The sequence below is a fragment of the Mangifera indica genome, chromosome 8 (assembly GCF_011075055.1).
Source record: "Mangifera indica cultivar Alphonso chromosome 8, CATAS_Mindica_2.1, whole genome shotgun sequence".
Lineage (NCBI taxonomy): Eukaryota > Viridiplantae > Streptophyta > Magnoliopsida > Sapindales > Anacardiaceae > Mangifera > Mangifera indica.
This window is the reverse complement of record NC_058144.1, coordinates 2937122-2961387: the sequence shown is the minus strand read 5'-3', so window position 1 is coordinate 2961387 and position 24266 is coordinate 2937122. Positions and strand designations below refer to the sequence as shown.

Sequence of the window (24266 nt, the reverse complement as noted above, 5' to 3'; positions counted from 1 at the left end):
CGCACACTAGACCTTGAAATTCATGGGCCTTGTTAGATTTGACATAAGCCTTTCTACTTGGAAAAAGGTATCAAAGTTATCTATAACCGAATATAATTTTAATCATTATTATCACGTCATACATAACAATAATAGCTAGTAGTATTCCACTATATATAATATATATATTATAAGTTACTTATAAAAAATAATATATATTTTAAAAAATATTTAATTAATATAATATAATATAATAGATATAATATATGATATAATATATATTATCAATATAAATTAATACATTTAAAAAAATATATATGATTAAATAAAAATATATATGAAAAACTTTAAATTTTAAAAAATATTTAAAATATTTTTTAAAATAATAATATTTACCTGTACATGATAAAATAAACATTGTGGAAGGCGAATTTGTAAACATCAGAATTGTTTGGTCATTGGAATAAATTTAGCAAATCAAAAAAAGGTTGCAGAACCAGAAAATTTAGCTGATTTGTTCAGTTCAATCTGGTACTAGAAATAAACAAGCCAGGAACACACTAACTTCTTATTATTATTATATTTTTCCCCGGTTCAACAAAGTCCTGTCATGACGGTATGATCTCCCTCTTTCTCTAGAAAACTTCCAAGCTGAAAGAGAAAGAATCGGCGTCCCCTTCCACCCAATGACTAGGCACTTTCCATTCTTATCAAGTGAGCAGCAGCTTGCACAGGGAAATTGTTTAACTGCCAAATTAGCGTGGTCCACACAAGGGTCGCTGAATTCCATTTCTAACATTCTAAATCTTGAGAAAAATGCTCTCCACACCTCTATCTTCACATTTCGAATAATTCTCTCACCACCCTCCATCGCTACAATGTTTTTAATCCCACAGTTTAAAACTGTTTCCATCGTAATTTTATGCTCAACATTCTCCATGCACGTTTCCAGGCTATCGAAAAAAGCACTGAAATAGAACAGGGCTTCAATGAAACGATTCACAAAAGAGGGTGAATTATGGTTAGCTTCAACTTCAATGACCACCATGATAGATGGCTTAAGCTTTCTGATCACACCCATTAAATTTTCCAAACAACTAGGCCATGCAATCAGTACTCTCAATATCAGTGAACAATAAATGACTACTGACTCATCTTTTTCAATGTGGAAAAGTTCCTCCTTAATCTCTGAGAAGGATGAGACACAGACAAGCTTGAATTGAAAAGGCAAATTGAATGACTCAGCAAAGCTCGATAATCTCTTACCAGTCTCTTCCATCTTCTCTTCATTTTTAATACCAACAGCAGTTATCTTGAGCAGTTTAATGGCGCGTTGCTCATGCTCTGCAAGAGCCTGCATAAACGGTGCCCACTGAACTCCACTCCTAATGTCAAAATCAACCAAATGGACCTTACTTGCTTTTGAAATATTTTCAAAGTATGGATTGGATTGCTGCGAATTGCGTAACCTGATTAAAAGGGATACTCTGGTAGCATGAAAGGAATTCGGAATTAGTAACAACGCCGTGATCGGTTATACTGATTATTCCTTTTTCAACTAGTTGTAATTCCCTGGACGTGATATTAGCTGTTTCTTTATCAATCCTCTCTCGAAGAACCGCTGCAAAATTAAAAACGATTCTTTGAACTGGATTACCTCTCTCAGCCGCAGTACGTTGACAACGTGAGAGCAATCTGCTTGCCCGTTCGTATTGCTGGTGGCCTACTTTCTCGGCTGCCGCAAGAAGAAGATGGACGAGTATAACATCTCTGGTTTCTTCTTCAGACAGGCCTGGCAGAGAATAACCAAAAGGGTGCACGCCCGTTGAAAAATCATCATAACTCTGGTCAGAGAAGTGTATATATCTTGCTCCAGCCACCCTCATGATTTCTTCCGTTGATAGTTTCTTGCGACTTCCCTCACAAATTTCCATTCCTGTGTTGTTGCAGGATAGTCTTCCCTTTAACTTCTTGAACCCGCTTGCGTAATTACTAAATAGTTCCAGGGATGATAATGCAAATGGTTGTGGCGCGTCCTTCACTGGTTTATCATTTGACAACAAATCGATTGGTTTGGCTTGTTGCTGTTGTTGCTCCGATAATTCCTGATGATTTTTGAACAAATGGAGTCCGTTATTGGCTATCTCAAACTCAGGAAAAAGCGGATGAACATCTTCAAACTCTTCCGTGATAAACACTTGATCGTGCAGCACCGCTTCCTCTCTATCGTTACCCTCTCCAAGACTACTACAATGGCCTTGGATTCCATTGAAATCAATATTATCAATTGGAGAAAAACAGAAGAAAGAATCTGCCATATGTTTAATGGAACTAATCGGCGAATTTGCTGACTCCCAAGTCAGACATTATTTTTACCTTCTCATTCTTGATTCTTCTCCAATATTAATCGGAATAACTAGTGTGTATTTTGTTTTAACAGATAAATCAGAGAATGTGGCTACGATTGCCACAGTGACGTTGACTATATATATATATATATATATATTTCTCTGCGACTGAAATGTCGCTATTATCGATATATGAATTGCCAAAACCAACACATGAGATTCGTTTATATAAAGATCCGGAGAGACAAACTCTGCCACGACCACAGGAGATAATTTTTGGTAGTTTTTCATTGTTATCGACCAGGGTAATGATCCAGACAAGATGATGAAATTGTCTGATCTGATTGCCAAAGTTCTTGATCAATATTCTGATATATTCCTCGTTGATTTTACATTGCCTACAAATGATCCTTTCGAAGCATACAATATATTAATAAAAAAAAATATAATAAACCTCTGGTATAAGTTTACAACTTGTAGGAAAGTATACAATATAATTGTTGACCAGATGAATACTTGAAGAAAAAGAAATCAAGTTGTATTTAGACCTTGTCTTCAACATCGCAAGGGTGAGTAATTGAATTTCTTCTCACCATCATTCCAAGCCAAAGTAGACCCTTAACAAGCCTAACCATGCCAATGGTGGCGGTCTGGTAATACAACCACCAGCCAACAGAGTCAGCCACCCCTACACTCATTAACAAATCTTTTTTAGTCTCAGCCACAGCCACCAGAGACTCAACTTCATCCCTCAAATTCCACCACCACAAGCCACAAAAAGTTAAAGCCATCCCCACTTTCTCCACCCATCTCTCCTCTTTTGAAGCCCCGAACATTGTGTCATCAACCACTGCCTTCACCACTGTTCTAAACCAAAGATGCATGGTTTGATGCAAACCCAAGAAGAATATTACTCTGATGAACAAACTTCTCTCAAAACCAAAACTAGACCCATTAACACCAACCGCTATGCTGCCTTCAATCCCCAATCCAACACAAATTTGTAACGAACAAAGGAGTATCCAGGCTAAGTACAAATGATGACCAGGCGACTCGCTTAGAATTTTACCTGTCAAGCCATGAATAAAAGTGGCGATGCTAATAGTTGAAACAAGAACATAGAGAACAACTGGGCTTGTGTACATAAAAAAAGAGAAGTGAAAATAGGAGGCAAAGAGGTAATGGGCACAGGAGACCCTGGCTAGAAGGAGAAATGAGAGGGGAAGCAAGAGGCTTAGGAGATTGGTTGCCAGCAAATAGAAAGGTCCGATCAATAGCCCCTTGGCCTTGTGCTGCAAATTCTGCAGGCAGAACATTTTTGTCTTTAACCGCTACCACTTGTTTGGATCATATGGAACATAACATAATTACTATATATGTGACTAATTAAAATTATTAGTTTCGGCAAAAGTATATTAATATATTGGTTAATTAACTCTTTGACGGTCACTTCCTGCACAAATCAAATCAAGTCGCTCTCCATGACGTATGTGTAACCACAAGTCCAAAACAATCTTCCAATCCCGTTTCTTTGTTAGTTGAATGTCATGCTATCTCACGACAGCATTAATTCATATTGGTAGGTAAGAGAATGGACGGCCTCTGATCATGCTAGGCCCTTTCAACCAGAAGCTGGCTCTTGATTTGGATAGTGGAATTTGTGAACGGTGTATGATTGCACACTCTTACCCGCATGAAAAATGGATAATTTATAGAATCATTTAGTAGGAAATTCTTGCATCATTCACTACAACTCTCCTTTGTCTTAGTGAGTCTTAACCTTCCAACAAACTGGGGTAAACTCAATCCTAATTAGGTTGAGCTTGGTTCACGGTTTAAATAGAAAAATGCTCAAATCAGGTTCAAAAAACTTGGTTCAAAAGTCTAGCCCGTTTATAAAAAATGAATTTAATTCGAATTGGGTTTGGTTAAACGTAGATCAACTCATGAGTTTAATCTAAACATTTTTATCCATCTATTGATCAAACATTAATAAACCAAAAAAATTAGGTATATATGAAATCATTACTCTCCTATTTTATTCTAATTGAGTTTAAGTATATTTATAATTGAGTCAAGAGTCAACAAAACTAATAAAGTATTAGAATATTTAAAGTGAATGTATGATTTTAAGTCTTTTTTACATATATAAAACTTTAATTTACATAGTATTATAAAATTTTGACTTATTCGATACAATGACTGTGAGTCTGATCACTTTATCTCAGATTTACTCATTCAACTTATGATTGGGATGTGTCAGAATTAGTAAAAATAGTTTTAAATTTTAAATTGTGTTTTACATAGTGTAAACCTTAATTTATATAGTGTTATGAAACTTTGATTTATTCGATATAATGATTGTGAGTCTGATCACTATATCTCAGATTTACTCATTCAACTTATTATTGGCATGTGTTAGAATTAGTAGAAATGGTTTTGAATTTTAAATTGTGTTTTACTAATTAGAGATAATCATTTAAAAATAATAAAAATGTTACAGAATTTCATCAATTTTTTTAAATTTAAAAGAATACCTACTATGTATATCTGATTGATGATAAATCATTGAGTAATTTGATAGGAAGGATTTACATGTTTTCAGCAAACTAGAATTGGGCTGGACTGGTTCAGGTATCATCAAAAGAAGTCATTTATAACTAGTTTGGGCTGAATATGATATGTTAAAAGTCAAAGAAATTGAACCAGCTTGAGTTGAGCATTGACCAAAAAACAGGTGGATCACAAAACTGCAGCAATTTCCTTCCCGTGGATTCCGTACTTTACACTCCAGCTTCACAACTTGATCAGCCCAATGCCCAGTGGATGCTTAGTGTTTGGAATGGAGTTCGTATATTTGTCATAACATGTCCACGTGGCAAGAAACTGGTGCAAGACACTGACATCATGAAATCGAATATCTTCACATTTATATTTTCTACCGTGTGGGTGAATTATTTTATTGCATTGTGGGGTGGGATGAGAGCTCTCTGATTTGTACATATTTGTAGTTGTCTGTACAGTGCTTTTATATCAAATGTCTGAAAAGAAAGGGAGAAGGCAACTTCTGTCATCTTTTGTCTAACTTGTTTGTTTTCTTTCTTATCTCTCTTAATTGATCAAGAGCTTCAGCTTTCATCCTGATCATTTCTTTAGGTGGAGTAATATCTGCAAATTGATCTCTTTGAAAGTTTGTTCTTTTTGGCATAGCATAGAAAGAAGCAAGTAGTTATGGATGGTTCTCTCTCTCCAAAACTGGACAAGGAGGTTACTGAGTCTGAACTCAAATCAGAAACTGAAACTCAGGCTTCCAAAAGAAGGTGGGTTGTTGTCACTCTTTTTACTTTATTTTTTTGCCTTTTCCTTTCAAGTTGTTGAGTTCTAATTAGGAGGCAAAGTTGAAAAGTCATATTTCCTTAAACATAAAATTGTGTTGTGGTGTGTTTAGGAAGGTGGTTGAGAAGACTGTTGTTAGAGTGAAGATTGGCGAAAATGCGGGGAAGCTAAAGAATGAAGGTCCACCTTCAGATTTTTGGTCTTGGAGGAAGTATGGACAGAAGCCAATTAAAGGTTCCCCATATCCAAGGTTCACTTGCTTTCTCATCAATACCTTGGTTTGTAGCTTACCAGATCTAAAGATTTTTACAAATTCCCCAACAGAGTAATTTCATTTGTGTTAAACTCATGTTATATCTTTGAAATCGAATAAATGTCTTCTGAGAAATATATGCCTTGAACAAAATTTAACCAGTGTTCAAAAGAGTTAGTCCTTCAATTTCCTCTCTGCTTATGAAGAAAATTGAAGTTTTTATGGTCATCCACGGCATGCAGGGGGTACTACAAGTGCAGCACATCAAAAGGATGCTCAGCCAAGAAACAAGTAGAGAGGTGTAGAACAGGTGCTGCAGTGCTTATTATCACCTATACCTCCTCCCATAATCATCCCTGTCCTACTGTGCAGAACATTAATTTGACCCAACAATTCAAAGAACCCGAAACCCAAGTCCAAGGCACTGAGGACCGCCCCACTACCCCTAAGCAAGAACCACGAGAGGAAAAGGAAGAGACACAGAATGAATTCACTGTCACAATGACCACCATTGATGAAGATGTAAGCGAGGATCAATTTCATTATTTGCAATCCCCTATAAGCTGTCCCCAAGACATCATGATTAACCCTGAAGACCGTTTCACAGAGAATATAGAAAAAGATAAGGGCACACTGAACCTTCTCTTGGATAAGGAGCCCCTCTCTTCTTATCCAAATCTCATGACATGTTCAACTCCCAAGTCAGAAGAAAATGACTTTTTTGATGAGCTTGAAGAACTACCCACATCTTCAGTTTTCAATAGCTTCATCAGAAGCAATCTTTTTGATGAGAGGATTCCTGCTGTCCCTTCTTGATCCAAGTGTTTTTTTAGTGTTTGCAGCCTTAGCAAATTTGTAATTAAAATGTTGATACATGGGATGCCAACTACTATTAGTTTTTACTTCAATTTTTTTTTTCTAGTTTTTCTATTTGTGGGTTCACAACATAAGAAGTTGCAACACTGCGCTATGAGACGGAAGTTAGAGGGTAGGTGTCATTTTCTTTTTGTTTCTCTTTTCAATTTTTTGGGTGTTCTTGGCGATCGAGATACATGCATTTGGTAGATGAAAATCCAACATGTCATTGTCACACACACATGCACACATTTTGTAGGTGCATTCTTCTGGGGGTGGTTGTTTCTTTAGAGAATATGTATCATTAAAGATGGCACGAGGTTCACGCGTGGGTCCCATATATATCTTTCTTTAAGAGGGTATCCTTTGTGCTCCCTTTTGATTGGGTTTTCATTTTTCTGATCCGGTTGATGGGATGTTCGGGCAGTGGATGGAATGATGGAGAACTAAAGCAAGGCGAAAGCCCGGGTTCAGGTCCTTATGTGGGCCCAGAATTGCCCGGCGGGTCAAGTCCCAGGGTCATGGGACTGGGCCGAGAGACCGAACTAGAGTCAGATCAGGCCCAATAGTACAAAATAATATTAAAATTACCTTTTTACCTCTACCGGTCAATTTTTTCCTTTAGCGATATGATCGTTGACTGATCATTGCGAAAATGGTTACACTGAATCCACTATCAACTACGGCCGGATGAGTTGAAAATGGCAGCCGCAGCCGTGAGTGTGAGAGAGATTAGATTTATGATGACAAGCCAGAAACAATGTGCATAGAGAAAAGAAAAGGTGTAAACAATTTTTCTAAACCTTTATTTCATCTAAACTAGCGGGAAAAATCATCTTTGTTCAATTCTGTATTACACTACTATTATTCAGCGGTCTAATTTACTCAACAAGGCTATAATGATCATTCTCATTCAACTCTACAGCATACCAGCAACAATCAACAGGGAAGGCCAAAAACAAGACCGCTACTTACCATCAGTTGCTGCCATCGGCTGAAGAGCTTTAATGGGATTCATGTGATAACATCATCTATGAAATACTCTTTGGCTTCCATTGCATTCATGAAAAAATCACGGTCTGTGTCTTGGTTGATCTTCTCAAGACTTTGACCAGTGTGGTAGGAAAGATACCCATTCAGGTTTCCTTTATGATGCAGTATTTCATTTGCCTAATAAATCATATACACTAGTTAAAGTTATGGTAATAACAAAAAGAATAAGCTCAATCCACAGAAGTTTAAATTTTATGATTCAAGTAACTGATGCACATGCATTCCTGATCTTAAAATTAAAACTTCAAACAAGTGCCAACAACAAAATCATCTAAATAGAAGCCAGATTGCTTAGGAAAATTTATTTGTTTAACCAGTGGTGGTTTATATCCAAGGAAATAAGCCAGTTTAGATGTAAAGCTTAGGATCTATTTGATCAAGAATTTATATAGAAGTATTTGTTTTCTTGAAACTAGGTATATAAGAAATTACAGATTGGATAAAATTTCCTCAAAATTGGTTAGTGAGTACAGAAATCAATTTAGAATACAGTAAGATTTAATTCAGCAGTAACACTCATCCCCCAGAACAGAAGGAACGTGCAAATGATCTTATATCCATTATCCCCAACAAAATAGGGAAAAGCTTTAAACAGTGCAATCGACGTTGTTATTATTATTATTCTAACACTAATCAAATACAATAAAAAAATGTTTAAAGACTGCAAGAAGGAATCTATGTCAGTTTGCCCACCATATGGACCACCAAGAGGCTGATGGATCATTATTCTTGAGTTTGGCAAACTGTATCTTTTTCCTTAGCTATGAGCCAGAAAAGAGAAACATGTTTAGGCAACCTGGGTAACCATAAGAGGGAGCTTAAGAGAATGCAAGTCAGAGAAATTATTTACCTTTGGTCCCAGCACTAAGTAGGAAAGCTCCCATACTGCGCAAGGAAAAACAAGTGCATCCATTACAAAAGGCAAAAGTTGCATAATCTAACTCATAATATTCTTGGGAACAACCAAAGACATATTCACATTGACCATATAGTAACCCCTTAAAAGTTTTAACATTTAAATGACTTATTAGTCTCCTACCCATAAAAATTTTAATCACACTACTATTTTCTCCGGTAAATTAAGTTTAACAGCAAACAATATACACTTATGATTCAATAATTTACTCCAAAGTAAATGGGACATATTACACAAAGAATATTACACTGAGCCACTCCCCATTGTGGTCTTTGTTAATCCATCCATCATTGTGCGTTCAAGGGTATATGCAAATCACACAAAATGCATCAAAGAAACCACAGTATCAAAATATTATAAGAGGCCTGACCTTTTTCAAGCAATCTCTGACGACTTAAGATACTGTATATGGATAAGCACTTAGAATTATTTCATGGTATTGGACTGGAAAGCTTAGGAAACAATAAGACAAAATCAACACTTCTCAGAGTCTAATATTGTGAACTCTAACTCAAGCCAACTCAAGTTTAACAATGTGAACAATAGATACCATCAGATTCATCAAAGACTCACACAGTAATATCGTACTTATTTGTCAAAACATTTGAGAATCATTGTATAATGACACATGCACGACGAAAAAATTTTTCTTTTTTTTTCGGGGGGGGGGGGGGGGGGGGGGGGGGGGTGGTGTTTGGAATAAAGGATCTGTATTAATATGTAACCTGTAGTAATTATGCAAGATATAGTGGAATAGCTGACAGAAAAAATTCTATATTAATCAAGCTTGTACCTAGCAGCTAATCCAACACAGACAGTGGAGACGTCAGGTCGAATATGCCTCATTGTGTCAAATAATGCCATACCTGAGAAGGTAAAAAAAGGTATGAACATCAGACAATTAATGAAGAAAATTACTATTTCTAATACAATTAAACATAATGATAAAAATACTAATATGTGATTCTCTTCAAAAGGATATTACCAACTGTAACCGATCCTCCAGGAGAGTCAACATACATAACAATATCCTGCTCAGACATTCAGAATAGTTACTATCTGGTTAAGTACTTGCACTATGTTCTTTAGCAAATAAAATTTCTTGGTGAGAGAATAATCTGGATTAATAAGAGTGCTCAAGAGAGGCTGCTTGCTGATTGTAGACTTGCTTATGATATACAAGAAAAATAGCAGCTGGAAAAAAGACAACAAATGGGCCTTTTGAGGATCAACAGCATCGAGGTACAGAAGCTGGGCAACAATAACATTTGCCATGTCATCATCAACAGCTCCGCCACAGCGAATTATTCTCTAAAAGTACAAATAAACACAAACATCATAAGTGGCGGGAGAAACCAACAGATCACTACTATTTTTTTTTTTAAATTAAAATTTAACACAAAAAGAAACAAACTAAGTCACTTACATGTTGAAAAAGTTTACTGATAACACTCTGAAACCGCTCTTGCACCATTGGAGATGGGCTTTGGCCTTGCGCATATGCGGGGAAGTATGGAGATGATGGAATTTACAAATCATCCCTGCATTCACGTTTCAGATACAAGTATAGTGACTCTAAAACATTAATGCGCTATGTAGTTATGATCTTTTCTCAGGAACCATACCTAATAGACCAAATCCCCTGTCGAAAACTCCCCTCTGGTGCCCAAAACTTGCCAGAGTAAACCGCCTTTGGTAAAGAATTTTGCAAGTATTTAGGAGCACTAATTAGTTTCTTTGATCTCCTGCGGAACTCCAAAACTCAACACTCAGTTTTTCAAGAAAGTATTGATGGAGGCAAATTTTTAAGAAAAAAAATTATCTCTCAAGTTACATAATTTCGATACGAGTTTAAAAAAATCGCAAATCTTTGATAAAGCCAGGTAGGACATTTGGTTGCGTTACGAGCGCGTATGCAAAGAAACCAAAACAATAAAAGAAACAGAAAGAATGGCATTCGTTTCTTGTTATTGAATTTCCCCTACTGAAATTTCTATCGAGCTGAAATCAACTAACGGAAGGCATTCAATTGGCTAGATACAACAATTACTATCAGATTCATTTCGAGTTCTTCGAAGAATGAAAACAGAAGATGGAAGTTAAAGTATCCGAATACCAGAATTAAAACACAGATAAAAAAACTGTCAAATGTTTAAAAAGTTATATTTCATTTTGTAAGCAATCAAAGAAATACCAGGAGCGGAAGGGATTAAAAGCGAGAGTAAGCTTCTGAGAATCGGAATTAAAGCTGGTGCTAGGGATTGGAGAGAAGAAGAGAGAGCACGATGATGTCGTCGAAGGCGTGGATAAGCAAGTGTGGGCCATGTTCTATCAGATTTTTCCAGAACACTTTATGGTCAAATGAAATAGAGGCCTTGCCGAAGCAATAAGCGTTTTATCCGCTAGATCTTTGGGGCGGGAGTGGGACGGCGCTTGGATTCTGAGTTATGAGAGTAGTAGTTATCCAGCAAGAACTGACAGTTACCGACTTAATAACGACTTCAATTTCTCTGACCCATTCCGTAATGGGTCAGGTCAAGTAACCCGATGTGTGCTGTGCCTGGGTTTGGACTTCGGACAAATAAAATTTCACTTGTTTTTAGTATTATTTTGTTATATTGCATATTTATATATTTCCTGCTGTGGGACGTCAAAATATTGAAATTAAAAAGGCAGAATGGCTGTTTCTTTCCCATTCTTTTCTTTGATTACACTTTTCCACTCTTGGCCGTATAGGATATGGCCGACCTCAATCCACATCAAGTAGAAGATAGCTTTTTAGTTCGACTAGATGTGTAAATTTGAAGTTTGAATTCAGCTTGTAAACCACTTGAATTTAGGTTCAATCTTAATCAAATTCAAATGTATAAGCTCAATTCGATTCAAGTTAACAGCAACTCAAATTTGGCTATATTCAAGGAATACTTCAAGTAACAAATTCAAAAGGATGATCCTCCAAAAATTGTCCCACGACACTCCCATGATGTTGACAAATAGAAACACCGAGTATTAACCCATATCCATAAATCAAAATTTCTAGCTCCAGCCTGTCTATTTACATGAGTTTTTGGCAAAACGCACATCTAAATTTCATCGATCCATGTTTGGACAATATCGCAGTAATATTAATAATGCTTCAGGCAAAAAGGTAAGAGCACAGTGTAGAAAGATACCAGCATCATATAAATCCAATCGAATCAACAAGACTGATGACGGATAAGGAATATTAACAGTACAAAAGCTCCTTCAATTACAACAAGACTAATCAAATCCTCTTATTAATGTGCAACACAAAGTTCAGCAGGCAAATGCTGTGTACCATGTTAAGTTGGGCTGTATATACAGCCAATGAGAATACACGTATCCATGTCCCTAAATAAATGAAGTTAGAAAGAACATTAACTTCTGCCAGCCTCCAAACAAAGATTTACAAATATTAATGTGCAGAACTATCTCATGTGCCACAGCAGGACCAAGATTATTGGCAATATCAGCATGTAGTTTCAGCCTGGAGTTTTTCTTGGACTGCTTTATAGCACTGGAGACTGCAAAGAGGAAGCTTGGATTTCGAATCTCGATACTTGTATGGGTTAGTACAAGATGGACCCACACAATTCTCACGTCGAGGAGGATAACTGCATATCCAGACCCAAAACTTTAGAAAGAAAATAGACATCACAAACAGAAAATTAATCTCGTGTAATGGTATACAATATAGCCTATACATTTGTTTGGTAGAGGCAAAAAACCTTAATTTCTAACAGATACTACCTGCAGGGTTTTGATTCAAAAATACTAGGGAGGCCCATATCTTTGGGAAATGTCACAACAGTCCCAGTAGGACCCTTGACCCATCTGATAGTACTTGATGCAAGCAACAGGGCATCTGCAGCCTTCTCCTGTGAAAATTCAAGAATAAATGATTAGCTTAAAACCAAGACTTACAACAAAAAGCTTATCCATAAGTTTTTACAACCTGTGCCAATGCATCCTGGCGCTTCTTCTGTAGTGCTTTCCGCTTCTCCCTGCTGGAATCTTGACCAAGTATTTTTCTAATAGCCTCAGCCTATTACGATCACTCAAAACATGCTTGCTATCACCTCTTTAAATCTTAAAACATTAATAAAAAGAAACTGCAGTACACAAAACACTGAACTGACCTCTTGTTCCCTATTAGCCTTCTCAACTTGCATTCTTCGTCTCTGTGCAGCTTCCGCTTTTTTAAGTTGCTGTTCCACTTCTGTGAGTTTCTCCTTTTGCTCTATAATAAAGGAAGAAGAAATCACCACAATTATGGAGTAATAAAATTAATAATCCAGTTGTATAACCTATATACGGCATAGCAGAAGCTTACTTCTAGGTGGGCCAGGTGGTAAACCATTTGGAAACTCAATTAAACTTGGACCTGGAGCAGAAGAGCTTTCTTTGCTAGACTGAAGTGCCCTTTGTCGTGTCGTCAGTGCTATTCCCCTCTTATTATCCATCAATGAATCGATAGATTCTTTCTTCTGTTTTTCATTCTCTCTATCAACGGTATCACCATCAGACGCTGGCTCCTCTTCTTCGTCCTCATAGTCAGTGTCCCGAGACACTCTATCAGGCCTGGACTTTTTCTTTCCCTCTTTGACTGACCTTGAAGAGCCAATATTTTCCAAATTAGACAATCTAGAAAGTTTCTGATGTTTTTGGCCTGATTCTTCATCATCATCTTTACATCCTGAAGTGGACTTTGAAGTTTTAAGTTTCTCCAGGTATCTAATCTCGTCATCATCATCATCTTCAAATTCTCCATCCAGCACACACCTCTTAGATACCCGCTTGCTCTTTCGAAAAGCACCAGGGTGATCTCCTTGTTTCCCAGAGGAATTCTTTCCAGAGCTCTTCCCCATCAATGGATTCTCCTTCCCAAAACTAAAGCCACCTCTCCCTCGATGGCCAGCTCTCTTATCTGGAGGGGAAAGGCTACCATCGGAAATTCCCTGCAATGAAGCATATAAGAAGATTGCACAGAATTTCAAACATAATTCGATATTAAGAATACTTATTAAGGTATGAAAAACCCCTCCCCATTAACACTGAAGATATCCTTCTGTAAAATTATGATTTAACTCTCTATCCAACTATAGAAAGCTAGAAATGCTTAAAAAACGAAAAAATATATATATACATATTTCACATTTGGATGCTCTAATGGTTTAGACACATCTGAAGTCTGAACAAACTTAAGGCAAGTGATACTCACATAATTGAAACAGACAAAATATTCTAGTGAGCATAATACCTAATAATTCTTAATAAGAAAATGAGAGTTTAAAATTTCAAAGAATTGAGCTGACAAGAGGCAACAGTATACCTGAAGTTTCTGTTTCTGCCTTGGTCTGAAGTCATCTGGGGATTGGGAATTCTTTGAAGCATTTCCGGTCACAACGTTGGCTGTGGAGTTGGCCTGTATGGTGTGTGTGACACCACCAAGCTTGAGCTTAACTTTGTTCACCTTACTCTCATTTCCTAAACCATCACTATTCACTCCCAACAGCCCTGGACTCTGGCTTTCACCATTCCTTCTCCAGTTAGCAGGGGCAAGCACACCTTCACTAGCACGTTTGTTGTTACGACCACTTTGCCCTGGTTCATTATTGTAGAAAATGTTAAATCCTCCATCCTCCCTCTTACCCCTTTTTGGGGTTTCTCGCCTTCAATTGCACTACCAAAAGATAACCAAGTAACAGATTGATTGAGATTAAACTCTTTCTGCTTAGATTTATTATCAGAACCAACATTCTCATCACTTGAGATCTTGCTCACATCATCTAAAGGTCGGCGAGAAGTTTGGCTTCTCTTCTTCTTTGCAGCATTATTAATACCATTAAAACCATGGCTAGTAATCTCTTCCATGAACCAGAAGTTGTTGTATCTGCAATACCGTGCAGCCACTGCTTCTACAGCAAAAAGTATGCAATGTAGAAAGTTTGAAAATGCTACACCAAAAATAAAATGAGAACCCATGAGTTCTTGCATTGGACAGATCATAACCAATAACCAGAGGCGAAAGAAAAAGTACAAACCAATTGCCAGTGACACAAATTATTTAGTGATATAAAGTTGGGCAATGCATATAGCCTGAGAACACAAAAAACACAGGGCCATACATCATCACACAATAAACAGATCTAAAAAATCATGAAAGGGAAGAAATTCCATGCAATAGAATGCTGATTACACAATTACATAAGTAGAATTGAAATTGAATCAAGAACCCGTGATTAAGATAAACATTCAAGAAACTCACATCATTCAATAAAACAAATTGACAACTCTCCGCAAACAAACAAGTCCAACTCCACCAATTTCAAGGCTATCAGACCAAAGAACAAAATCAAGAAATCAAGAAACATAGCACATTCAGCAACCATCGTCAAACACAAAATCGATAGACCCAACAACGAAAAGAAACAATAACAAAACTAAAAGCACATAATAAAGACAGATTCGCTACCTTCTCCGTTGGGCAAGAAACAAGAAAGAACTCGACAGCGAGACCAAAACTCGGGGAAAGAAGAGGAAAGAAGAAAACAAGAGAAAAGAGAGAAGAATTGAGTGGCATAGGTTTGGTGGATGCGTAGAAAAAAGGGGGTGAGCCGTTTTTGTTAATGTTAAAAAAGGTGGAGTTAGGGTTAGAGAAGAATACGTAACAATACTGGGAAATAGAGAGGTAAAGGAAAGATCACTAATTATCTTCTTGTTCTCCATTTTTTTCTAGTGCCACGCTCCGCTGTGTTTTACTTTTTGTTTTCGTTAAGGCGTGATTTTAAGATTTAGTTGATTCGGTCGCTTTGACTCGAGGACCCCAACTCAATCGACTCAGTTCAATCTCTTTCTTTTACTCGCTCGCTAGACGAGTTTGTCTATCTCTCTTTCACTGCTGCCTTGTCTGCCTTTTATTTCCCCTCTTCTTCACAGGGTTCCGCTGCAAGTGTGTGCGCAGGTTTAGGCTGTACGCACTGAGTGCCCACGTTAGTGGCCTTGGTCACTTATTCTCAAAAGACGTCACATTGCCTTACCTTATTGTAGTAATTACGGTGGGACATGACTGGGTTTGTTAATTAACTGTTCCCACTCAAGTTTTGTCTTTAAACATAACATTTGTGTAAATCACATTTTTGACCTAAAATTTAGCTCTATTAACAAAAAAAATATATAATAACAAAATTATATTTTAAATTTTAAAAATAAAAAATAGCTTCACTTTCTTCTTCTTGTCCTCCCTCTTAAATAAAGTAAATTAAAAAAAATTATATAATAACAAACCTAATAAAATTTCATCATATAAACAAAACCCAATAATGACGGGAGAGGTTTACGGGAGAGAAGGATATCAAAAAATGATACGAAGGCATGATTAAGACAAGGGATAATGGGTCAATTATTGAAAGAAAAAATGTTAATAATAGTTTAAAAAATAGAAGATAAAAAAAAAGAAAAGAATCTAGGAAGAGAATGTAAAGAAGTTGAAGAGGACATCTAAATATATTTTCTAAGAAATTTTAAAACATCTTTTTTAGTTTTAAATTTTATTGTATTTCATAAGTTTGAACCGACTTTTATGTAAAATACTATAATATTATTTTTCATATAATAAATAAATTAGGTAAATACATGATATAAGCTTCTTTTGTCTGTGTATACATGCTTTGTACTTCTTGATTTCAATAATGTCCACACGACACGATAATTAAGAGGATTAAACGCCAAAAACAACAGCTATTTTTCCAATTCTTCAAGATCTCCCCCTAATTACATATGAAGATGCACATGAGTATGAAATGAATTATTAAAGAAAACGAATTTATAAAAGAAATTATTATTTATTTTGTCAATCAGATAGTAACATCAATCAATAGTTTCCCCCCCTTACAATATTGTGATTGCAAAGAAATAAATAATTAAGCTGTCAAGGCATTCCAAATGCCGACGTTGTTCTTGGCTATCGCTAACAAATTCTGATTGATTTTCTTCAATGGCGACTCCTCCGTGGTTAACTCAGTGAAAGCATCGTTACAGTCGTTGATCATTGTAATGGTGGCGTCGAGTGGGGCTTCCAATTGGCCAACATCCTTGCCGGGAATAAAAGGAATGGCTTTGTCATTGTTTTGAAGGACATCGTCATAACTTTCTAAGCAAACCATCAGACAGTCTGCGATTTCTGGCTTAGTGTTGGGGTCATTGAAGAGCGTTTTGGTTTGGTTAATGGCCTTGTGGGTTTCTCTAGCGAGGGCTTTCAAACCCAAATGCAGGATTAAAGTCGGATTCGTTTTTTGGGTCAGGCCGATTAAAGGAGATATTTTGCTGATGCATACGTTTGGGAATTCAGTTTTGTAACAGACGGCTTTAAGAGCAGGAGGAACTGCACCTCTGGATGAAGTAAGATGATCAGGAGCAGTGGGAGCGGCGCTGGGGCTTGGCCGAGCTTCAACGTGGTGCAATGATAAGAGAGCAACCAAAGAAAGAGCCAAGATGATACAATTAGCGTTCGCCATTATTTTCTGTCTTCTTGGGGGAAAACTTACCGAAGACAAAACACTGACTGTTGAATAGAGCGTGATTAAGGGTGGCTTATAAAGACATGCATGCAAGTTTTTACCGTACATTCATCAGCCAAGACTGACCGAACACCCCCTAATATTACGGTTAGTTCTATCCGGAAAACCTATTATAGGAAGGAAAAATATAATTTTGATTACAGATATTCAAGAATTAAATCAATCCAACCATATAGGAAGAAAATCCATGAATTAAGGATGTAAAATGCCTTTCTTAGCTTTTATTTGGACAAAAATGAAAGACTAAAAATACACTCAAATCTTATATGAGTATGAACATAAAATTAGCTTTCTTTTTTTTTTGGTTTAAAGTTTAATCTTTGCAAACGGAAATGGCAAGAGGAACCAAAACCCCATTAGACATAAATTTTCCAATGACATGAAAACTATCTAAAAGAAACAAAAGAGAGAAAAAATTGATTATAACAATGGAAGCCAATCACACGAAACAAGCTACGACAGATATATATACAAGATCCCATCCATCATGCAGAGAACCACCGTCTTGGGAAAACTGAACACAGAACAGAGATTCTCCAATAAGCAAAACAAAAGAGAACCCATTGTCCCCCCACCCATCACAATTGCAAAACCTAGAGAACTTCTAAAAGATCATACTACTTCCTTATCTTTGGGAAATTCCTCAGTGTTGTATTGAGCATCAAAACATTTAAGTTTTCCGGTTAACTTACTTTCATGTGTCTATCGTCCTTCGTGAAGATCCTCTGAGAAAACCGCTGTCCGGGAGATGTTGTCATTATCAAATACACTTAGACCAGAGTAAGGACCAGAGGAGAACATTGAAGATGTCCCATCAGAGTCGAAAGTAGTTGATGACTGTCTCATGTTGGCCCGATTATTAGAAGAGTTTAATGCCGGATCTTGATATTCAGTGACACGCTGTACCATTTTTAGTGACTGTACCACTTCTCCCATTGTGGGCCTTTGACTAGCTTCAGAAGCAACACAAGCAGCTGCAATGGTGCAAACCCGTAAAAAATCTTCCTTTGGGTACTTTCCGCCAAGCCTTGGATCAGCAAGCTCTTCCAGCCGATCCTTGTCTCTAAGAATTGGTCTGGCCTGAATTTTATACATAACATTTATTTATTTTATGTCCAAAGCATTAACTTACATAAGGCATGTAATATTTATTTGAAAACCTAATTACAGATGCCAAATTGTGAACCCCAAAGTAATGAAAAACTATAATGAGAGACTGAAAAAAGATGTTGCTCTACTAACCCAAGTGACTAAGTTCTCTTGTCCAGAGGGTTGTGACATATCCACAGGCTTCCTTCCAGTTATCAATTCAAGGAGGACAACCCCATAGCTGTATACATCACTTTTAACAAGTAGGTGTCCAGTCATAGCATACTCGGGGGCAACGTACCTATCAAGTAATTCCATTCAATCTTTAATGCCCAGATTTGTAGATAAATAACAATATCAAGAAGCCAATAGAAAGAAACCAACCCAAAGGTGCCCATCACACGAGTAGATAGGTAATTTGTCCTGCCTTCAGGCGCCTGTTTGGCAAGACCAAAATCAGCAACTTTGGCATGGAAGTTGTTCTCAAGCAATATATTGGATGCCTTGAAATCTCTGTGAATAACACATGGTTGTGAGTCCTCATGCAGGTATGCAAGTCCTCTTGCAGCATCTAGGGCAATCTTCATTCTGGTGTCCCAATCCAGAGGACAATTTACTCCCAAAGGACCTGAGTTAAAACAGGATTAGAGTAATATAGTTTATCAACCATCAAAATATCCTAAAAGCAACTTACCCAAAAAAAAAAAAAATCCTAAAAGCACTCAATGTCTTGTGCTCTAACAAATGCTCAATCTTCACTGAAGCAAATATAAGACTATCAAACAGTAAACCAGCATTTGTATTATGCAAGAAAGCTATTACCATGGAGCCAAGCCTCTAAGCTTCCATTAGGAACAAGCTCATAACAAAGCAGGTGTTGCGATGAGTCACGACTGCTGTAGTAACCCACAAGTTTCACAAGATTACGGTGATGCAACCTGCTAAGCATCTCAACTTCCACCAAAAACTCTTTATCTCCTTGTTGCCCTCCACTAGCAAGCCTCTTTATTGCTACAGCAGTACCATCACTTAAAACACCCTTGAAAACTCTCCCAAATCCACCCTCTCCTAGTATGCTTGCAGCTTCAAAGTTATTTGTTGCTTCTTTAAGCTCTTCATAGGCCAGAAACCGTGTACTGGTGGGGTGACAAAGAGATCCTGCTCCAGGAACAGCATCCACAGTCCTTGGCTTTGCTGGAAAAATAGATGAAATGAAATGTGACTATTTTCTTTTCCTTTTCTAATGTCTACAGAGATCTAATCAAATACTAGTATGTTAGCCTTCCTTGGCCCAATTATATGTGCATTGAGCTTATAACTAGGGTTTTTTGTTAGATCCTAGAACCTTTACCATAAAAAAAGTAGGATAAAATATAAATTCTAATTCTAAATGAAATATTAAGGGTAATTCTCTTTACAAGTCACAAATTAGATACTATATAAGTAGGAACATATAAAACTAGAGAGAAAGCACAAATACAAATGGACGACTGTTTAAGATACATACCAGTTTCTTTAGGAGAGGCTTTATTCTTTCCTTCATGCAGTGCACATGAACAAATAACGAGCACAGATACAAGAGCAATAATCAGTAGACTAGCTCCAATACCAACTATAAGAATCAAATTTGAATGTTTCCCTTTATTTGAGGCACTGAATGATGAAGAAGTTGAGGTTTGATATGCTGGTGCTTTCCGAGGTGATGAACCAATAATAGGAGCTGTATAACAGATGGAAAGTTTATCAATATATACAACACAATTAACATCACCCGATTTAAAAACTTGCAGGAAACTGCAGAGTATATCCAACAAAAGAATGATGCCAAAAAAATGTGTCATTAGAAGCAACTTTCTACATATTAGGAAGATCTTACAGACTCACTCATCCAGACATGCATAGACAAGCCTGCACACTATCTCAAACCATCTCAATCAAAGCTGGCTTGTTCAACCTATCCTTCTCTTTATTTAATCTTTTCATCTACTATCGAAGTACAATTCAGACTTTAAATCCACTAACTGAACTGCTACCTTTTGTTAGGTTAGATATGCGTATGCAACACAAGCTTATTCAGTCACACTTTTGGGATCCAAGATTAACAGGGTAACATTGATGGTTGAAGAGAATTCAAAATTGATCTTCTTTCTTATGTCTGTTTTTTCATTAGAAAACTCATTCATGTGCACAGTTATAATTAGGATTTTTCAAAAGCGAGGCTCTGCAACCCAGTCATTGCACATGGTATGAACACTTAGTCGAACATTGCATTATACTCAGAATTATAACATTCCAGAAGTGATATAAAACTCCAAATAGAGATACAATTAAACAAAACCTATACTTATTTAGAATCCGTTCAACTGCAAAAGCAAAATGCAGCTGAGAAAAGTAAAGCATAGAAAACATAAATGACCACAGGAAAATCTTACCTTCAGAAGGTGCAGGAGGCTCGTACCAGGTAAGATTAAGGAGTTTGTAATCACTCACCAATGAAGAGTCAAAATGAACCTTATGTGTGGCAAGTGTAGAATTTATTGCAGCAGCATCACTAGCAGAAAAACTGATCCCCGTATGTGGAGTAATATCCATTGAGATATTTAACCGTGATAAGCTGAGGACATAAAAGTCAATCAGCTCAATTTGAGAAACTCGCAAACCAAGCTGGGATGCTAACTCTTCAAGAAATAGATTCCAGTTAGGGTTTTGTGACACATTTAAGAGGAGAAGGTCAAGCTTTATAGGATATACACAGTGGCAACCATGACTTCCTCGTTTCAATACAGTGTCAGATTTGCAACAACCTGGCAGAATAAGAAATAAAAATCAACGTGAACAACTAAGGTCCCAGCACAAAATTCAGTTTCTATCAGTAAATATGGTTTTGTTGCCGCTGGGAGATTCAGTAGTATGCTGTTGATTAATAGTTTAGAAAGAAAGATAATATATCAAACTGTAGTTCAAATTCTTCTTTCATGGATGAGTTGCAACATGATCAATAGGAATGCAAAAGAAAGCGGAAGAGAACAATTATTTGAAACTTAACTTACCAGAGGAGTCAGGAGACAAAGGTGGCTGACCTAAACCAGCAGGAAGTGCACCACCATTGAAGTGTGCTGGGGCAATACCTGCCAAGCCAGCACTAGGTGGCACTAATGTGCTCCTCTTCATTGAAGGTTTTGAAAAACTTGAACTTGTAGGGGGATAGCCAGATGCCACTAAGGGGCCATAGAAAGGAGAATGGGCTGGTGCAACAGCAACAGTTGGTGCACCATGTAGTGAGAAATGCTTATGACTTGGTCTGTGAACCAGTGGCACTTTGGCTGGCAGGGGCAGATCTGGAATAGCTGGTGCAGGCAAAGGTGCTTGAGTTGGAGATCCTGCTGGTACTTTGGGCAGATTGTTAGCTGAACTGGCATTGGTGATTAAAATCACGCTACATAAAATAACCAAAAGTTTTGACAAGAAATGTTGAACCTCTTTTGATACTCCTGCAAAATGTAGAAAAAAATTCATCCCACCAGGACTAAGAAAATATAGCATCAATTAATCTAATTCAGATGTTACAGTAAATCAAACAATCAGAAGCAATCTTAGAATGGCTTCTAATTCAATTGCCCTCAAACATTAAAAAATATATAAAAGCATCCTATGTCCATTAATTCAAGTCTGTGTATGGGTGCGTACTTCAGCAGCAATCTTAGCACCATTCTTTCCACAACAAGCAATTATGCTCTTCTGCCAATTTCAACCAAGCAAATATAAACATACAAACCATAATATCCATCTTTTGCTACTAAATATGGTATTAGAAATGAAAAGAAGAGCTCTAATCTTCAATTAAATACACAACATGTTAGGATCCCAAGTGCAAGGTATGAGACCTGGATCCCACATTGGAAAGTATGGGCAACTAGTGTAGAGTTTATATGGCCTTGAGCTCTCCCATCTCAATAGCTAGCTTTTGAGGTGTGGTTCTCCTAAGGTTCGTATCATTTGGTATCAGAACCATCACCATGTCTCCCAATTGCAATTGTGTGACGCGGGTGGTGACGCCGGTATTGCAGTGTTCGTCCGGCACTAGCAAGGAGCTAGCGCACAGCTAGCCCGCGTGGGTGCCAGGGCTGTAGAGCGTGGTGGTATGTTAGGATCCCAAGTGCAAAGTATAGGACTTGGATCCCACATTAGAAAGTATGGGCAACTAGTGTGAGGTTTATATGGTCTTGTGCTCTCTCATCTCAATAGCTAGCTTTTGAGGTGTGGTTCTCCTAAAGTTCGTATCACAACACCACTAAAATGAGCTTTTCAACTCGTTGAGACTTAACTTTTAGCCTCCTAAGAAGATAACAAGATGGAAACATTCCATCCAATTTTAATTTCTTTTCTTCTCGTCAAATTGTTTAATTACCAACAAAAAAAAAATAAATCAATATGCAAAGCTCGAGTGAAAAATAAAAAATAAACAAAAACCGAGCTCAAGCAGCTCAAATTCCTGCAGATAAGTCACTTCAATATATCAAGCTTGATATCGACACAACCCTATTTGCGATAAAACGACCAGAGTAAAAATACATATAAATTAGATTCCTAATTCAATCTTCACAGATTAAAACTCAAATTTTATTCTCCATCAAAGCCTAACACAATTATTTAGATTGGCTCAGTTACTTTCCACTTTTCACAGAATCTATTATGTAAACGACTATATAATATGTCATTTTTCCCACATTTTATCAGCTACCAAACCAGCATTTAAACAACTCAGGCATCTTAAATTAAATAGCAAAATTGGAATGACAAACAAAATGAAGATTTAAAATTACCGGCGTTATTAAAAACTCCAAGCACCGACATCACCGACGCCGTTAACTAACACAAACGATTCAGATCTGCGAGATTTCAAATAAATCAACGGCGATATCAGATTACACTATAGATGCACATAAGACCCGAACACGAAAGGAACACTATAAGAACAACACATTTGCAATAGCCACTGAAGAAGGATCCAACGGTGGAGATACTGTCAGTAAAATCAAAACACGAAAAAAACAACTTGGAGACAAAACTGCCATTACTGTGTCGAGTCGGAGAGGTTGAACTTTGTAGAAGTCGAAGTTGGAGAGAGAAATAAATAGAGAAGAGATGTCTACGACTGCTGGTGACTTGTTGGGATATCGTTGGTTTTACTGTGTTATCAGTGCTAGAGAAGCTTTTTGTTTAGACCGTTTAGACTACAAGTAGTCCGCTAGTCTCCACTGGTCTCTCATTCTATTATAATTTGTTTATTTTATTTTGATTGCCTTTTCTTTCAGGTAAAAAAAAAAAAAAAAGTAGGGTACAGTCAGTCAGTCCCTTTAATTAAGCCAAACAGCGTCGTTAACGGAAAAGACCAAACTCATGGTATCATCACCGCTAAAAAAGCTCAAAACAGATAAAATTTTAAATTAATATATGATTATCCTTATTTGGTCAATTTTTTTTTTAATGGAATTTGATTATTATTTATGTTATATAAAAAAATATTTTAAAATCTAAAATTGTGAAAAAAATGTAATCTACTCCCTACATAAATATGTAGTTGTTGTCATTTTCGAATAATTATTGTTGTATTGGATATGCTTAAATAATACGTTACAAAAATACTATAGTTTGTTGAATATACAAACAAAGTTTGGTAAAATTAAATTGTGCATAAAATTCACGTGGCATGAGGCACAGCCACGAATCTTGAGAGTAGTAGAGCCATACCGCCATAAGCAAGGATTCTTAATCCATTGACAATGGACCAGACTAAAAGCTCGCAAAGTTGAAGCAGGCTTGACGTTGGCAATATA

General features: G+C 36.8%; 5 protein-coding genes and 2 pseudogenes across 7 annotated transcripts; 1 reads left to right on the top strand and 6 right to left on the bottom strand.

The window, feature by feature from the left end:
• Positions 1-556: 556 nt before the first annotated feature.
• Positions 557-2369, bottom strand: LOC123223371 (annotated as a pseudogene).
• A 366-nt stretch (positions 2370-2735) lies between these two features.
• Positions 2736-3689, bottom strand: LOC123224486. The gene has a single exon (XM_044648165.1). It carries the CDS (start codon positions 3641-3643, stop codon positions 2870-2872), a length of 774 nt encoding a protein of 257 aa, XP_044504100.1. The 5' UTR covers positions 3644-3689; the 3' UTR covers positions 2736-2869.
• A 1597-nt stretch (positions 3690-5286) lies between these two features.
• LOC123223828 (probable WRKY transcription factor 65) lies at positions 5287-6824 on the top strand. Of its 2 annotated transcripts, XM_044647224.1 has the most exons (3): positions 5287-5647; positions 5776-5913; positions 6159-6824. In XM_044647224.1, the coding sequence occupies exons 1-3, from the start codon at positions 5559-5561 to the stop codon at positions 6730-6732; spliced, it is 801 nt and encodes a 266-aa protein (XP_044503159.1). In that variant the 5' UTR covers positions 5287-5558; the 3' UTR covers positions 6733-6824. The 2 variants fall into 2 exon arrangements, with proteins under 2 accessions (XP_044503159.1, XP_044503161.1); XM_044647226.1 differs by lacking the exon at positions 5287-5647 and having other exon boundaries at positions 5809-5941.
• A 732-nt stretch (positions 6825-7556) lies between these two features.
• LOC123223829 lies at positions 7557-11345 on the bottom strand (annotated as a pseudogene).
• Positions 11346-11990: 645 nt separating this feature from the next.
• Positions 11991-14746, bottom strand: LOC123223370. Its single transcript, XM_044646528.1, has 7 exons — positions 14487-14746; positions 14094-14433; positions 13095-13719; positions 12901-13001; positions 12717-12806; positions 12512-12639; positions 11991-12375 (listed from the first exon to the last, which is right to left on the bottom strand). Exons 1-7 carry the CDS (start codon positions 14744-14746, stop codon positions 12231-12233), a joined length of 1689 nt encoding a protein of 562 aa, XP_044502463.1. The 3' UTR covers positions 11991-12230.
• A 1937-nt stretch (positions 14747-16683) lies between these two features.
• LOC123223369 (pectinesterase 1-like) lies at positions 16684-17277 on the bottom strand. Its single transcript, XM_044646526.1, has one exon. It carries the CDS (start codon positions 17275-17277, stop codon positions 16684-16686), a length of 594 nt encoding a protein of 197 aa, XP_044502461.1.
• Positions 17278-17731: 454 nt separating this feature from the next.
• LOC123223806 (proline-rich receptor-like protein kinase PERK15) lies at positions 17732-23663 on the bottom strand. Of its 2 annotated transcripts, XM_044647186.1 has the most exons (9): positions 23508-23662; positions 23253-23318; positions 21480-21920; positions 20862-21233; positions 19937-20149; positions 19252-19623; positions 18814-19057; positions 18583-18730; positions 17732-18420 (listed from the first exon to the last, which is right to left on the bottom strand). In XM_044647186.1, exons 2-9 carry the CDS (start codon positions 23281-23283, stop codon positions 18043-18045), a joined length of 2199 nt encoding a protein of 732 aa, XP_044503121.1. In that variant the 5' UTR covers positions 23284-23318; positions 23508-23662; the 3' UTR covers positions 17732-18042. The 2 variants fall into 2 exon arrangements, with proteins under 2 accessions (XP_044503121.1, XP_044503120.1); XM_044647185.1 differs by having other exon boundaries at positions 23253-23663.
• Between the last annotated feature and the right edge of the window lie 603 nt (positions 23664-24266).